The sequence below is a fragment of the Falco rusticolus genome, chromosome 3 (assembly GCF_015220075.1).
Source record: "Falco rusticolus isolate bFalRus1 chromosome 3, bFalRus1.pri, whole genome shotgun sequence".
NCBI lineage: Eukaryota > Metazoa > Chordata > Aves > Falconiformes > Falconidae > Falco > Falco rusticolus.
The window spans coordinates 103,560,019-103,574,235 of NC_051189.1; the positions used below are offsets into that span (position 1 = coordinate 103,560,019).

At 67.5% G+C, this 14,217-nt stretch overlaps 4 protein-coding genes across 5 annotated transcripts in view; 2 read left to right on the forward strand and 2 right to left on the reverse strand.

Moving 5' to 3' along the window:
- The window catches only part of LOC119144542 (rho guanine nucleotide exchange factor 1-like), a 2,755-nt gene extending 367 nt beyond the window's left edge, over window positions 1–2,388 (reverse strand). The window contains exons 1-7 of the mRNA XM_037380044.1: window positions 2,323–2,388; window positions 1,362–1,513; window positions 940–995; window positions 754–831; window positions 537–650; window positions 137–235; window positions 6–37 (exon numbers count right to left, since the gene is read on the reverse strand). Coding sequence (XP_037235941.1) covers window positions 6–37; window positions 137–235; window positions 537–650; window positions 754–831; window positions 940–966 — 350 coding nt within the window. The 5' untranslated portion in view covers window positions 967–995; window positions 1,362–1,513; window positions 2,323–2,388. The remainder of the gene's footprint in view (window positions 1–5; window positions 38–136; window positions 236–536; window positions 651–753; window positions 832–939; window positions 996–1,361; window positions 1,514–2,322) is intronic.
- An 834-nt stretch (window positions 2,389–3,222) lies between these two features.
- Window positions 3,223–5,126, forward strand: CD79A (CD79a molecule). 2 transcript variants are annotated; one of them, XM_037378637.1, is made up of 5 exons: window positions 3,223–3,530; window positions 3,954–4,403; window positions 4,481–4,599; window positions 4,684–4,752; window positions 4,864–5,126. In XM_037378637.1, the coding sequence occupies exons 1-5, from the start codon at window positions 3,470–3,472 to the stop codon at window positions 4,972–4,974; spliced, it is 810 nt and encodes a 269-aa protein (XP_037234534.1). In that variant the 5' UTR covers window positions 3,223–3,469; the 3' UTR covers window positions 4,975–5,126. The 2 variants fall into 2 exon arrangements, with proteins under 2 accessions (XP_037234534.1, XP_037234533.1); XM_037378636.1 differs by lacking the exon at window positions 3,223–3,530 and having other exon boundaries at window positions 3,816–4,403.
- Window positions 5,127–7,493: 2,367 nt separating this feature from the next.
- PRR19 (proline rich 19) lies at window positions 7,494–10,159 on the forward strand. The gene is made up of 4 exons (XM_037380045.1): window positions 7,494–8,142; window positions 8,227–8,360; window positions 8,446–8,514; window positions 8,605–10,159. Exons 1-4 carry the CDS (start codon window positions 7,494–7,496, stop codon window positions 9,394–9,396), a joined length of 1,644 nt encoding a protein of 547 aa, XP_037235942.1. The 3' UTR covers window positions 9,397–10,159.
- A 13-nt stretch (window positions 10,160–10,172) lies between these two features.
- On the reverse strand, window positions 10,173–13,211 carry LOC119144544 (toll-like receptor 13). Its single transcript, XM_037380046.1, has one exon. It carries the CDS (start codon window positions 13,209–13,211, stop codon window positions 10,173–10,175), a length of 3,039 nt encoding a protein of 1,012 aa, XP_037235943.1.
- Between the last annotated feature and the right edge of the window lie 1,006 nt (window positions 13,212–14,217).

A 14,217-nucleotide genomic window follows, 5' to 3' on the forward strand; every position in this document is an offset into this window, starting at 1 on the left:
CGAACTGCACTTGGTGGGGGACCGGCACCCGCAGCAGCTGTAAGGGGGTGGGGTGAGGATGAGGATGGGGAGGGGTGAGGATGGGGTGGGGGGGCGATGAAGCCTCTCTGGGGGGGTCTGGGGGGTGGGCACTCACCCCCGCTTTATCCAGGAACATGTGGCAGAACTCCAGGAATTGCTTCTTGCCCTCCTTGGGGTTCATCCTGCGCAGCATGTCCACATGCAGGTAGCACAGCTGGGGAAGGGGGACACACAGACATGGGTATGTGTGTGTGTGTGAAGTCAGGGTGACTCCCCCCACACCCCCAACCCTCCCCAACCCCCCCCCCCAGCCCCCCAACACCCCACCCCAAGTATTTTACCTCAGCTCCAGCCCCTGCCAGCGGGGAGGGGGGAACAGAGACAAGAGGTTACTCGCGGGGAGGCTGGGTCCAGCCGCTCGCCCATGGGTGCCCCCCTCCTGCTGCGACACCCCCCGCCCCCCCGGGCTGCTGTGGCATCCCCCAGCCGCTGTGGTTGCCCCCAGCCTCAATTACCACAGGGCAGGAGTCGAACTGGAGCACGACGTGCTGCAGGAAGGCCATGAGATACGCCGGGTGCTGCCTTACCAGCTCCAGGCTCTGGAACAGGCTGTTCTGGTCGTCGGGGTTCTAAAAGGGAGGGTGGGAATAAAAAGAGGGGGGGGTTCAGGCTGTGGGGACCGCCCCCCCCCCCCAGCGTGAAGGGGGTGCCTGGTGCCACCCCCTGGCTCACCAGTTCGATGTCATTCTCAAAGTCCTCGTCCTCGGCACCAATGATGGCCACGCCGCCACGAGCACCCACCGCTGGGCTCTGGGGAGAGATGGGGTGCTGAGGTGGGGGGGGCTTTGGGGGTGCCCCCCCTCCCCCGAGAACAGCTTTGGGGGGGGGAGTCCGGGTGCATGGGGGGGCAACACTCACCCCATTAAACGCCTCCTCTGGCTCCATGCTGCCCCCGGGGTGCGGGGGGGCCTGTCCTGTGGGGAGAGAGGGGGTATCATGGGGCAGGAGGGCCCACTTGAGGTGGAGTTGGGGGGACCCCCACAGCAGGTGGGGGGTTTGGGGGGAGGGGCATGGATGGAGGTGCTTTCCCCGCCCCCAGCACCGTAGCCTGGGGGGGGGGGGCGGGGGGGGGCGGTGCAGGCTCTCAAAGGGGCTCTATGCAGCACAAAGAGCCCCATTGACAGCCCGGTGGAGGGGGGTGGGGGGGGGAGAGGGGCCACAGCGACTCCCCCCACCCCCCACTTATATGCACCGTGCACCCCCCCTGCTCTGGGGGCAGCCCCAGGGTGTGTGTGTGTGGGGGGCGTTTTGGGGGTGACCCAGCGCCCCCACCCTCTTACCTGTTTCAGAGCTGGCAAAACAATCCGGGGGGGGTGGGGGGCAGGAAATGTGGCAACCCCCCCCTAAAGAAGGGGGTGGCGGCGGGGTGGGGGGCCGGGACTTTTGGGGTGCCCCCCCCGCGGCCCCAGGGCGGAAAGGCGTCTCCCCCGGGCTGTAACACAAAGCCGCGGCCCCCGGATTATTTACGGAGCGGAGCGAGGGCTTCCTGCAGGAAGTGCGGCACGGCACGGCCCCCCCCCCACGGCCCCCCCTGCCCCACGGGGCTGTGGGGTGGACAACCCCCCCCCCCCAAAACGGCACGATTGCCCCACGGTGGGGTCCTGGGGTGTCTCCTGCCCCATGGACTGTGTGTGATGCACCGCACCCATGGCCCTCACCTCTGCCCCACAGCCCCCCTGTGCCCCTCACCTCTGCCCCACAGCCCCCCCATGCCCCTCACCTCTGCCCTACAGCCCCCCCATGGCCCCCTGCCTCTGGCCCAGAGCCCCTCACCTCTGCCCCACAGCCCCCCTTGTGCCCCTCACCATTGCCCCATAGCCCCCCACTTCTGCCCCACCCCACCCCACCCCCCATGGCCCTCACCTCTGCCCTACAGCACCCCCGTGGCCCCCCGCCTCTGGCCCAGAGCCCCTCACCTCTGCCCCACAGACCCCCACCACGCTGCCCTGTCCCGGCTGGCCACTGCCCAGCCGGGGCGGGGGTGTGTGCTGGCAGTGGGGGGGGCTGCGAGTGCCCCCGTTTTGGGGAAGGGGGGGCTGGGGAGCAGCGCAGGGAAGGCCCGAGGGTGTGGGGCGGGGGGGGGGGCCGGGGGGGGGGCCCGGCAGGGCCAAGACCAGCAGGGCGGGCGGGAGCCCTCCCCCCCCGGGGACCCCCCCCGGCCCCCTGCATGCCGGGCAGGGATGGCGGCCCGGCCCGCCCCCCCCACCCCGGACCCCCCCCGGGACCCCCCCGGGCGCTCACCGGGCCGTGCCGGGCGGGTCGGGCCGTGCCGGGGCAGCAGGAACCGCCCCCGCCCCTTCCCGGCGCGCCCCGCGCCGCCCGCCGGCACCGCCCCGCCCGCACCCGGAACCGGACCGACCCCCGGAGCCGGCCTGGGACCCCCGGGAACCGGCCCAGGATCCCCAGCCTGAGACCCCCGCCCAAGACCCCCCCCGGAACCAGCCTGGGACCCCCGGGAACCGGCCCGGGACCCCCGGTCTGAGACCCCCGCCCAAGACCCCCTCAGAACCAGCCTGGGACCCCCAGTCTGAAGCCCCCGGAACTAGCCTGGGACCCCCGGGAATCGGCCCACGATCCCCAGCCTGAGACCCCCACCCAAGACCCCTCCGGAACCCTCAGAGCTGGGCCCTGAGCCCCCTGAGAGCCCCTCAGACCCTGCCCTGAGACTCCCAGCACCTGAGACCCCCAGGACCCCAGTGTGAGATCCTCAGACCCCAGGCCTGAGGCCTCCCTAAGGAGCCGGGCCCTGAGACCCCTGGGAACCCCAGGAGCTGGGGCCTGAGACCCCCAGGACCCCTGAGACCCCCAGGACCTGAGACCCTCAAACCCCAGGACATCCGAGACCCCAGCACCCCTAGGACCCCCGAGACCGCAGGACCCCTGAGACCCCCAGGACCTGAGACCCTCAAACCCCAGGACCCCTGAGACCCCCAGAACCCCAGTGTGAGATCCCCAGGCCTAAGGCCCCTGGGAACCTGGCCCTGAGACCCCCAGCCTGAGACCCCCCTAAGGAGCCGGGCCCTGAGACCCCTGGGAGCCCCAGGAGCTGAGGCCTGAGACCCCCAGGACCTGAGACCCTCAAACCCCAGATCTCAGGACCCCTGAGACCCCAGGACCCCTGGGACCTGAGACCCCTAGGACCCCCAAGACCCCAGGACCTGAGACCCTGAGACCCCAGGACCCCCATGCCCCTGGACCTTCAGACCCCTGTCACTCCAGGACTCCAAACCCCTGACTCCCCCCCGCCCCGCCGCAGCCCCCCACCCCCTGGGGTGTGCTGTGGGGTGATGCTGGGGCGGGCCAGAGGCCCCCACCCCAGCCCCCCAGGGGGGCGGGCACAGGGCATTGGGGCGCATCTCCTGTGGCAGGGCCCAGCGCGGACGGCGGCATGGTGGGCTCTCCCCCAAAACGGGGCGCTCCCCTCCCCCTCCTCCTCTGCCTCTTCCCAGGTAGGGGTCTGTGGGGAGGGGAGGGGGGGGGGGGCTCAGGGGACGGGGGGACGGGGGGACTTAGGCTACGGGTGCGTGGTTTCAGGGGTCCTGCGGGTCCTCCCAAATTGCAGCTCTTAACAGGGGGAGCCGCACCGGCCCCCTGCAGCAGTGGTGACCCCCAAATGGTGGCCAGCCAGATGGGGGGTCAGGATGGTGGCCCAAAACACAGCAGACCCCCGCCGCCCCCCAAAAAAACACCTCCCCGTTTGCCCCCCCGGAACAGCCTGTCTGGTGTCCCTGGTGCTTCCTGTCAACAGCACCCAGCGGAGGAACCGAAACCCCCGGCGCTGGGGGTACTGGGGTGGGGTCCCATGGGACCCTCGCCCCCACGGGGGGTCCCAGGGTGCTGCGGTGACCCCCCCCTTTGGCTGCCACCCACAGGGTACTTCTGCTGGCCGTCCACCCCGCTGTGCCCAGGGGACAAATGCCTGGTGCCACCGACACCAGCCCCCTCCCGGCTGACCCACGACCGCCTGACCGTGGAGAGCAACAGCAGTGCTGCGACCCCCTGCCCCCCCAGCGTGGTGACAGTGGAGGGGGTCCCCACCTCCCACATGGCTACCGTGGGGGACCACCTCAGCCTGGAGTGCCACTTCCGTGCCCCCCCGGGGGCGCAGGTGGCCTGGTACCAGGTGTGCTCCCACCGCAACTGTAGCTTCCCCCAGACCCTGGTGGACCCCAGCCCAGGCAGGCGGCGGCTGCGGAGCGAGGAAGGCCACGGGACCCTCACCTTCCTCCACCTCACCCACAACGACAGCGGCCTCTACTACTGCCAGGTGGAGGCCGGAGGAAACACCGGGCAATCCTGCGGCACCTTCGTATGGGTGCGCGGTGAGTGCTGCGGGGGCGTGGTGAAGGGGGGGGATGCGGAGGGGCTGGGGCTGCTGACCCCCTTTTCCCCACCGCAGACCCCGTGGCTGTGCCCTTCCTCAACATCAAGGAGTCCACCAAGAACCAGATCATCACGGCTGAGGGGGTCCTGCTGCTGCTCTGCGCCGTGGGCCCTGGCCTCCTACTGCTTTTTAGGGTGAGGGGGTATACGGGGGGGCTGGGGGGGGGGGCTGGGGGGGCTAGGGACTCCCCACCCTCCCTGACACTACCCCTGCTGCAGAAGCGGTGGGCCAACGAGCGGCTGCTGCAGATGAAGAAGAGTGCCTACGAGGAGGAGAACCTCTATGAGGTGAGTGGGGGACCCCCATCTCACTGGGGAAGGGGGGGCTGGGGAGGGGGCAGGCACCCCGCAGCCTGACACTGCCACCACCACCACCACCCCCATCATCCCCCTCCCCAGGGATTGAACCTGGACGATTGTTCCATGTACGAGGACATCTCGCGGGGCCTGCAGCCCACCTACCAGGACGTGGGCAGCCTGCATGGCGACACCCAGCTGGAGAAGCCCTGAGGGGGAGGGTGTCCCGCCGGACCCTCACCCCCTCTGCATGTGGGTGCCCCCCCCGAAGTCATGGCTTTGCTTCATTAGCACAAGGGTCCCTCTGCACCACCTGCCTCCTGGGGGCCAAGGCCCTCCCACGCTAATAAAAATAATGAACTGCCCGACTATGACTATGCAATGGGGGGGGCTGTGCGATTGAGAGGGGGCTATGCGATGGAGGGCTAGGTGATGGGGGGGCTGTGCCATGGGGAGGGGGCTGTGCAATGGGGGGCTAGGTGATGGGGAGGGGGCTGTGCCATGGGAAGGGGGCTATGCTCTGCACCCAGGGAAGCCACCCCCCCCCCCCCCGGCTTCCGTCCTCCCCCCAGCAGGGACATTAATATAACACGTCGGGAGGATGAACGGCACAGGTTGGGGGGGGTCAGCTGCCTGTGCTTCCTGCCCGCCGCGGGCAGCGGCACAGCTAGGGGGTCCTGCTGCGGCGGGGGGGGGGTGTCAGTGGGGTGTCTTTGTTGGGGGGGGGGGTGTCAGTGTGTCCCCCTTCATCTGGCTCCCACTGTGGTGGGCGGGGTTCACCTGGGGGGGTCTTTGGGGAGGGGGGTGTCAGTGTGTCCCCCTTCACCTGGCTCCCACTGTGGTAGGTGGGGGGCAGCTGGGGGGGGTCTTTGGGGAGGGGGGTGTCAGTGTGTCCCCCTTCACCTGGCTCCTGCTGTGGTGGGGAGTCCTTACTTTGGCTTGGCTGGGGGGGTGGGTGCTGCAGGGCAGTGGGGGGCAGCTGGGGGGGCTGCGGTGCCGTGGCTTCGCTGGGTGGGCTTGGTCCTGGGGGTCCCTGTGGGGTGAGAGACCCTCGGTCCTGGGGCTCTGGATCCCCTCAGCACCAAGGCTCCCTGCGGCCTGGATCCCCTCAGTTCTGAGGATCCCTGTGGCCCAGATCCCTTCAGTTCTGAGGCTCTCTGCAGCCCAGATCCCCTCAGCACTGAGGCTCCCCTCCGCGCGGATCCCTTCAGTTCTGAGGCTCTGGATCCCCTCAGCTCTGAGGCTCCCTGCAGCCCGGATCCCCTCAGCTCTGAGGCTCCCTGCAGCCTGGATCCCCTCAGCTCTGAGGCTCTGGATCTCTTCAGCGCTGAGGCTCCCTGTGGCCTGGATCCCCTCAGCACTGAGGCTCCCTGCGGCCTGGATCCCTTCAGCACTGAGGCTCCCCTCCACCCAGATCCCCTCAGCTCTGAGGCTCCCTGCGGCCTGGATCCCCTCAGCACTGAGGCTCCCCTCCGCCCGGATCCCCTCAGCTCTGAGGCTCCCTGCGGCCCGGATCCCCTCAGTTCTGAGGCTCTGGATCCCCTCAGCACTGAGTCTCCCTGCGGCCCGGCTCCCCTCCTCCCGCTTTCTCCCCGATTACCTCACAGGCCGCCGCTCCTCTCCCGCTGCGCGAGCCCTTCCCGCCACCGCGCGCCTCGGCCAATCAGCGCCGGGCTCCTCGAGACCGGGAACCAATCCTCGAGCAGGGCGGAAAAAAAACCCGCCCCCTCTCCCCCCCCCCGCAACGGCCTTTCCAATGGCCGAGGCGCGAAGCGCGGTCCCGCCCCTCGGCACGCGAAGGGGTGGGGTCTGCGCGACCGGTAGAGAGCGGTGTTCGGAGGTGGGTTGGGGGCGCGGGGGGGTCCGGGGTGTCCTAGGGGGCTAATGGGGGGGTCTGAGGGGAGAAATGGGGGTCCGGGGGGGGATCTGAGGTGGGAAAAGAGCATCCTGGGGTGGAAATTGGGTCCTGAGGGGGAAATGGGGGGGCCCGAGGGGGTATCTGAGGGGGAAATAGGGGTGTCGTATTAAATGGGGGTCTGAGAGGGAAATGGGGGTCCAGGGGGGGTCTGAGGCGGGAAAAGAGCGTCCTGGGGTAGAAAGTGGGTCCTGAGGGGGGCTGAGGAGGAAATGGGGGGGTCCGAGGGGGTATCTGAGGCGGAAATGGGGGGGTCTGAGGGCGTATCTGAGGGGGAAATGGGGGGGTCTGAGGGCGTATCTGAGGGGGAAATGGGGGGGTCCGAGGGGGTATCTGAGGGGGAAATCGGGGTCTTATGTATTAAATGGGGGTCTGAGAGGGAAATGGGGGTCTGGGGGGGGGTCTGAGGTGGGAAAAGGGCATCCTGGGGGCAAATGGGGGTCCTGAGGGCGTTCTGAAGGGGAAATGGGGGTCCTGAGGGGAGATCTGAGGGGGAAAAGGGGTCGGGGGGGGGGTGTGAGGGGCAGATGGGGGCCCTGGAGGGAGGCCTGGGGATATCAGGAGGGGAATGGGGGGGTCCAGGGGATACTGGGGGGGTCCTGGAAGGGAAGTGAAGGGCTCTCAGGGAGAATGGGGTCCCTGGAGCGGGGCTTGGGTATATTGGGGGGAGAATGGGGGGGGCTGAGGGGGAGATGGGGTCCCAGGGGGGCATGTCCAATTTCCTGGGTGTCCCACAACCTCCACCCTCAGCTTTGCCCCTCATTTTGCCCAAGAAGTCCCTTTTTTTGTGGCATTTTCCCAGGGAGCAGCTGGAGCCATGAGCCCCCACAGCAGCAGAGGGAACGTGGTCAGGGATGGGGGGGGCCCCCACCCACGGGGGGCCCTTCACCCCACCACCAACCCCCCCCGTCTCAAGCGCCGGAAAACCAAACGGGAACGCGATGCGGCCAAATTTGGCAGGAAAATCCCCCCGCCAGGTGGGGGGCAACGGGGGGCCAAGCTGCCCTTCCTGTGGCGGGGGAGGCACCCCCCCGCCAGCCCCCTCCTGCTCCCCAAAACTGTCGTCATCACCCAGAGCCGCCTGTGCCAGCACCGGGGCTTGTTCAACCATGAGGTGAAATCGGTTGATGTCGAGCGGTTGCTGAGCCCTCAGCAGGATGTGGCCCCCGCCAGCAAAACCCCACAGCTGGGAGACCCTTCCCCAGCGCCTGAGGGAGACCCCCCTCCTGCAGAAACACCGCTGAGACCCCCCGAGGCACCCCAGAAGAAGGAGGGGCAGCACGCCCGGGAGCTGGCCAGCCGGATTTGTGCCATCCTGGCACGTGTCCCAGTTTTTCTGGGGTGCGATTTGGTGGGCGAGCGGCGCCGGGCCATCATAGCCACGCTGCTCCAGCAGCACCAAACCCTCCCTGACCTCTCCTTCCTCCTCGCCCACCGGAATCACGGGGCTGACTCCGCTGCCCAAGGTACGCCACACCCCATGGCGGGGCTGGGAGGGTGGCAGTTGCCAGCCCCCTTCCGAAATCTCCGCCCTATCACCCCTCTTGCAGGTCAGTGGAGCCCCCGGACCCCTGAGCAGGAACTGAGCACGGAGCGGGGTGATTTTAGGGAGCAGGGATGCAGGTGGGACACAACACCCCCCTACGCCAGCCCCCTTGGCCCCCTGCAAGCCATCAGGAATGAGGTACGTATCCCAAAATCCTCCTTTTCGCCCCAAAATGGGGACACACGCCCTTCACTGGCCACAACCCCGCACTTTTCCCTGGCAGACCCTGACCTACCCCACCAGGCCAGCCACCCCCAGCCCCATTTTTGGAAGCGATGCAAAGAAGAAGGAGGTGAGTCAGAAAGTGGGGTGCCAACCCCGGGGGGGAGGGGGGGGCTTGGGGACCCCCGGGGGGGTTTATTTACCCACTGCCTCCCACCAGACACCCTTCTCCTGGACCTCGGGAGGAGAGGACAGCCAGTGCCCTGACAGCCCAGCAGTGCTCTTCCAGCCCCGGGGGGAGCTGCCACCGTCCTGGGGAGCCCCCTGCCAGCGTGGGGGACCCCAGCCCCACGGTGGGCTGCTCCCCTCCAGCTCCCCCCCTGCCTACACCTGTGGAGGTCCCTCCATTGGGCAGTCCCGCACCCCCCCACCGCCCCCCCCGGATGTTTTCGAGGGGGATGCTGGCGAGGGGTGCAGCTGGAGCCACGAGCCAGCTTTCAGCCCGGTAGCGCTGGGGCATCGCCGGCCACCTAGTCACTCTGTTACGGCACCGTTTGCACCCCAAAATCTGTACTGCGGGGACAGCCTGCCCCCCCGCCCCCCCGATTCCCGGAATCCAGAGGGTTTATGCTGCTGGAAGTTAGCCTTCGCACCGAGCCAGTCACATGCAAAACACGGAGCACTGCGTTGCCGCCACCACCACCCACTCCAGTTCAACCCACTACGGCGTGACCTCCGCCACTTCGTGCGACCACCGGGACACCCAAGCCCCGGCTCCTGCTGCTGGCAGCCCCCACTGGAGCGTGCCCCCTGCCCCGAAACCCACCGGCGGTGGAACTGGGAGGACTGGTGGAATGCACCGGAGCTGGGGTGTCGGCAGGGCCTGGGGGAGCAGGGCTGGCTGTGGCACATGCCACTCTCCTGCTTCCCTGCCTCGGAGGTGCTGGGGTGGGACGCCCCCCTCCCGCCCAGCCCCAAGGCCTGGGGCTGCCCTTACGTGGGGCTGCGCTGAGGGGGGGTCCCCCAAGCTTTTTTTTTCTGGGGGGGTGGGTGGGTGGGCGCCCCCTTTCCCAGGGCGGCCCGGGGCTCAATAAAAGATGTTTTTCCCAACCGTGGTGTCACTGCTGGTCTGTCCTGGCGCCCCCAGACCCCCCCTGGACCTCCCTGGTATGCTTGGCCCCACAGTGAGGGTGTGCCTGTGCCCAGGAAGGGAAACACGGCTGGCAGTTTGGGGTGAGAAGAGCCATTTCCAGGGCATTTTGCAGAGCTGGGATGGGAACTGGCGTTTTTGGGGCCAGAAAAGCCCTGAAATTGGGGCGAAAAAAGCCTTTTTCAGGACATTTCCTGGTACTAGATTGGGAACCGGTGGTTTTGGGGCGAGAAAAGCCTTTTCCAGGGCGTATTGCAGTGCTGGGATGGGAACTGGTGTTTTTGGGGCAAAAAAAGCCCTGAAATTGGGGCAAAAGAAGCCTTTTCCGGGACATTTCCTGGTACTGGATTGGGAACTGGTGTTTTTGGGGCAAGAAAAGCCCTGAAAATGGGGCAAAAAAAGCCTTTTCCGGGACATTTCCTGGTACTGGATTGGGAACGGTTGGTTTTGGGGTGAGAAACGCCTTTTCCAGGGCATTTTGCAGTGCTGGGATGGGAACTGGTGTTTTTGGGGCGAGAAAAGCCTTTTCCAGGTGGGTTTTTTTGGGGGAGAGGCACTGCCAAAGCCGTTTGCACCCTGGGCACCGCGCCGGCATTGGGGAGTGGGGGTCTCCCACCCACCCCGAGCGCGAACCCCTCCTAGATGAGCTGCCTTCCCTCCCCCACTCCTTCCTTCCCCTCCTCCTCCTCCTGCCCTGGCGCACGCAGGGCAGCCTTGAGCTTGGCCCAGAAGAGCCGCTGCGCCTGGGGCTCGGGCGGCCAGCGCAGGTAGGTGCGCTTGAGCAGCACGCGGCGCATGCGGTGGTAGGCGGAGAGCTCAGCATCGGGAATGGCTTCCAGGAAAACGAGGACCAGGACGTCCCTGAGCTCGTCGAAGAGGCGGTAGCTGGCCAGCTGGATCTCCATGGAGCACCACTCGCTGCGCAGGTAGCTGCGGCTCACCACGCACACCGTCTTGCGGCTGTTGTAGATGCTGTCGACGATGTTGTCGATGATGGCCCTGCCTGGGCTGAAGTCGCGGTGGTGCAGGCAGAGCCGCAAGGAATCGCGCTCCAGCTCCGGCACCAGCTCCCCCAGCACCCACCCCTCGTCGGCCGAGTTGTAGGAGACGAAGGTGTCATAGGCGTAACGCCGCTCCTCCCGCTGCCAGCGCCCGTTGGCCCAGGCCCGCAGCAGGTAGAAGTGGTACCGCAGGCGCCAGTAGGCGCGGTGGTGCAGCAGCGGCAGCGCCAGCAGCAGCAGTACGGCCGGGGTGGTGGCGGCAAAGAGGTAAAGCCCCACATCGAGGAAGCAGACGCGGGTGTCGAAGCTGTGCAGGTAGGTGGGTGGCCCCTCACCGGTGCTGGCACCGCCGCAGCTGTAGTTGTAGAGGTAGACCACCTGCACCCGGCTGTGGTTCAACCACCCCGGCAACCAGGCGTTGGTGCAGGAGCAGCTCAGCGGGCACTTGCGCAGATCCAGGTAGCGCAGGGCAGGCAGCATCTCATCCAGCCGCCGGTCCAGCGTGCTGAGCTCGTTCTTGGCCAACTTCAGCTGCTCCAGCCGGCTAAGGTTCCCCAAAACATGGGGGCCCAGGCTGCGCAGACCCACGTTCTCCAAATCCAGGCTGCGCAGGCAGCTCAGGTTCTTGAAGATGCCAGCAGGCAGGTCGCCCATGCCGCCGCCGCTGTCGGCCAGTGTCAGGAACTGCAGCTGGGCCAGGTCGTCGAAGGCGTCGGCGGGGATGGCCAGCAGCCCATTCTGCCCCAGGAAGAGGGAACGGAGGGCGGTCAAACCCTGGAAGAAGTGGTGCGGGATGATGCGCAAGCCGTAGGGCTGCTGTGCCTGCAACTTGAGGTCATAGAGGCGGTGGAGGTGCCGGAAAGGCGGGCGCTGGCGCGGGCGCCGGCTGATGTACCGCAAGGCGTTGGCACGTAGATCCAGCACCCCCAGCGACGCCTGCATGGGGCGGAACACCTCGGCGCTCACCTCCTGCAAGCGGTTACGGTCCAGGTAGAGGCGCCGCAGGTCCCCCAGCTCCCTCAGCGCGGCGGCCGCCAGGTGCCGCAGGTTGTTGCCCCCCAGGTCCAACGTCTGCAGGCTGGCCAGCCCGGTGAAGGCCCCGGGGAAGAGGACGGAGATGCGGTTGTTGCGCAGGTTGAGGGTGAGCAGGCGGCCCAGGTCAGAGAAGGAGCCGGTGTAGAGGTCGGTCAGCAGGTTGTTGTCCAGCCGCAGCTCCCGCAACTCCCACAGCCCCCCCAGCGCCCGCTGGTCCAGCCGTGCCAGCCCGTTGACGTCAAGGCGCAGCAGGCGCAGGTGCGGCATGTGCGTGAAAGCCTCCGGCCCTACCACCAGGATGCGGTTGAAGCGCAGCGAGATGTTGTGCAGCCGATGCAGGGCTGGCGTTTGCTGGCAGGAGGGCAGCCAACGCAGCAGGTTGTGCTCCACCACCAGCTCCCCCAGTTCCCCCAGTTGCTCCTGCCGCAGCAGCCGCCCCATGCAGCCCAGCTGCCGCAGCCGGTTGCCCGATAGATCCAACGTGGCCATGGGTGGGCAGGTGGCCAGCGCCCCGTCCTGCAGCGCCTGCATGCCGTTGTGTCTCAGCCGCAAGTACCGCATCCGGGGTCCCTTCAAGCGCCGGCACACCTCCTCCAACATCCCGGGCTCCAACCGCAATCCCGAGAAGTCCAAACTCCGCGGTCGCAGGTCGGGCACCTCCAGGAGCTGCAGGACATCCAGCGGGTTGCCTGCCAGCTGCAGGCGGCTGAGGTTGCACAGGCGGAGCTGGGCGAGGGGCGCCACATCCGAGATGTTGTTGTAGGAGAGGTCGAGCACCCGCAGGGCGGGCAGCAGCCCAGGGGTCCCGCCAGCCAGTGCCGCCAGCGAGTTGTTGCAGAGGCGCAGGGCGAGCAGCGAGGGTGGCAGTGGGGGGCTCGGCCCCAGCGCTGACACCTTGTTGCCGCACAAGTCCAGTAGCTGCAGGCGAGGAAGGTGCTGGATGGCCACCGCCACCGGCCCCAGGGCAACCAGGCGGCCACCCCGCAGTGACAGGCGGGAGAGGTTGGCTAGCGGCAGCAGAGCGCTGCTGGCCACGCTGGCCAGCGGGTTGTGGTCCAGCCGTAGCCACGAGAGGTTGCCCAGCCCGGTGAAGGCGCCCTCAGTCAAGGCATCCAAGCGGTTGTGGGAGAGGTCGAGGGCACCCAGTGCCCCCAGCCCGGCAAACGCCCCCGGGGCCATGGTGGCCAGGCGGTTGTGGGCCAGGTCGAGGGTCTGCAGGAGGGGCAGGCGGGCGAAGGCGGCGGGCGGCAGGTGGTGGAGGGCATTGTGCGAGAGGTTGAGGGCGCGGGTGGCCGCCGGGAGGTCGGTCAATGCATCAGTCACCGACTGCAGGAAGCGCTGGATGCAGCGGAAGAGCCCGGGGTCCAAGGGCGACTGGATGCAGTTGCGGAAGCCATAGGCTGAGCTTCCCGGCACCCCCAGCAGCAGCGGCAGCAGCAACAGCAGCGATGGCAATGGCCACTGTACCTGCAGCGATGGCAGTGGCCGCAGTGCTGGCAGTGACGGCGGCAGCAGCGCTGGCAGTGCTGGCAGAGGGAGCAGTGATGGCAGCGGCAGTGCTGGCAGTGCTGGCAGCAGCGGCAGTGATGGCAGTGGCGGCAGTGGCGGCAGCCAACGCAGCGACACGGCGGTGGGATGCATCCTGCCCCGTGCCCAGGGGCAGACCCCAACCTGGGTCCACCCGGAGAGGAGGGGGTTGGGGCTGCTGGGGGGGGCCACCGAGGTCCCCACGCAGGCCGGGGGGGTTGTGGACCCCCTCCTCTCCCTCTGCGGGGTCCCACCCTGCTGCCCACACGCCACCTCCCTCTTTTTCAGGTGGTTTGGCCTTTTTGGGGCAGAAAAGGGAAGTTCAGGGATCGATTCGTGTCACCGCTGCCCCTCCCCGCCCCGCTGACATGGGCAGGGGGTGGCCCCTCGCATGCCGGGTATGGGGGTCCCGGGGTTGGCGATGACACAAGGCCACGCAGAGGGGTCCCCTCCCCCTGCACCAGAGGCTGCGGACCCCCTGGGGACTGGGATGGCCCTCCGAAACCAGTGCCCCCCTGCTCCCCATGACCTCACCCATGTCACCATGTGCTGTTCCTGCTTCCCCTTCCCCCTCCCCCGCCCCGCCCCCACCCCCACCCCCAGCTGGTTTTGGTTCTCTATGTGGGGGGGGAGGCTGGGGGGGCACTGGGGGGTACTGGGACGGGGGACACTTGGAGGGGGTATACTAGGATGGTCCATGCTCTTGTACTGGGGTGAGGTGCTGGGCTGGACTGGGAGGAAGAGGTCTGGGAGGCTTGGTAGGGGTGTGCACTGGGGTTATACTGGGTGGCGCTGGGTTATACTGGGAAGAGGGCTCTGTGCTGCACAGGGCTGCCGAGGTTATGCTGGGTTATACTGGGAAGGTGGCACTGGGCTGCTCAGGTTATACTGGGATATAATGCTTTATAGTGGGGAGGGCTCTGTGCTACCCAGGGCTGCCTGTGGTTATACTGCGCTGTACTGGGTTATACTGGGAGGAGTTTGTTGCATTGCCCAGAGCACCTGGTGGTGTACAGGGATGCGTGGGGTAATCCTGAGCTATACTGGGTCATACTGGGAGGGGGCGCTGTGCTGTACAGGGCTGCCCAGGTTATACTGGGCTATACTGGGTTATACTGGG

Bases quoted from the DNA above. Each gene is read 5' to 3' on its own strand.
- PRR19 (XM_037380045.1), top strand. From the start codon at position 7,494: ATGAGCCCCCACAGCAGCAGAGGGAACGTGGTCAGGGATGGGGGGGGC. The intron at 8,143-8,226 runs GTACGCCACACC...CCCCTCTTGCAG, and splicing joins GGCTGACTCCGCTGCCCAAG to GTCAGTGGAGCCCCCGGACC. The intron at 8,361-8,445 runs GTACGTATCCCA...TTTCCCTGGCAG, and splicing joins TGCAAGCCATCAGGAATGAG to ACCCTGACCTACCCCACCAG.
- CD79A (XM_037378636.1), top strand. From the start codon at position 3,884: ATGGGACCCTCGCCCCCACGGGGGGTCCCAGGGTGCTGCGGTGACCCC. The intron at 4,600-4,683 runs GTGAGGGGGTAT...CCCCTGCTGCAG, and splicing joins GCCTCCTACTGCTTTTTAGG to AAGCGGTGGGCCAACGAGCG. The intron at 4,753-4,863 runs GTGAGTGGGGGA...CCCCCTCCCCAG, and splicing joins AGGAGGAGAACCTCTATGAG to GGATTGAACCTGGACGATTG.
- LOC119144544 (XM_037380046.1), bottom strand. From the start codon at position 13,211: ATGCATCCCACCGCCGTGTCGCTGCGTTGGCTGCCGCCACTGCCGCCA.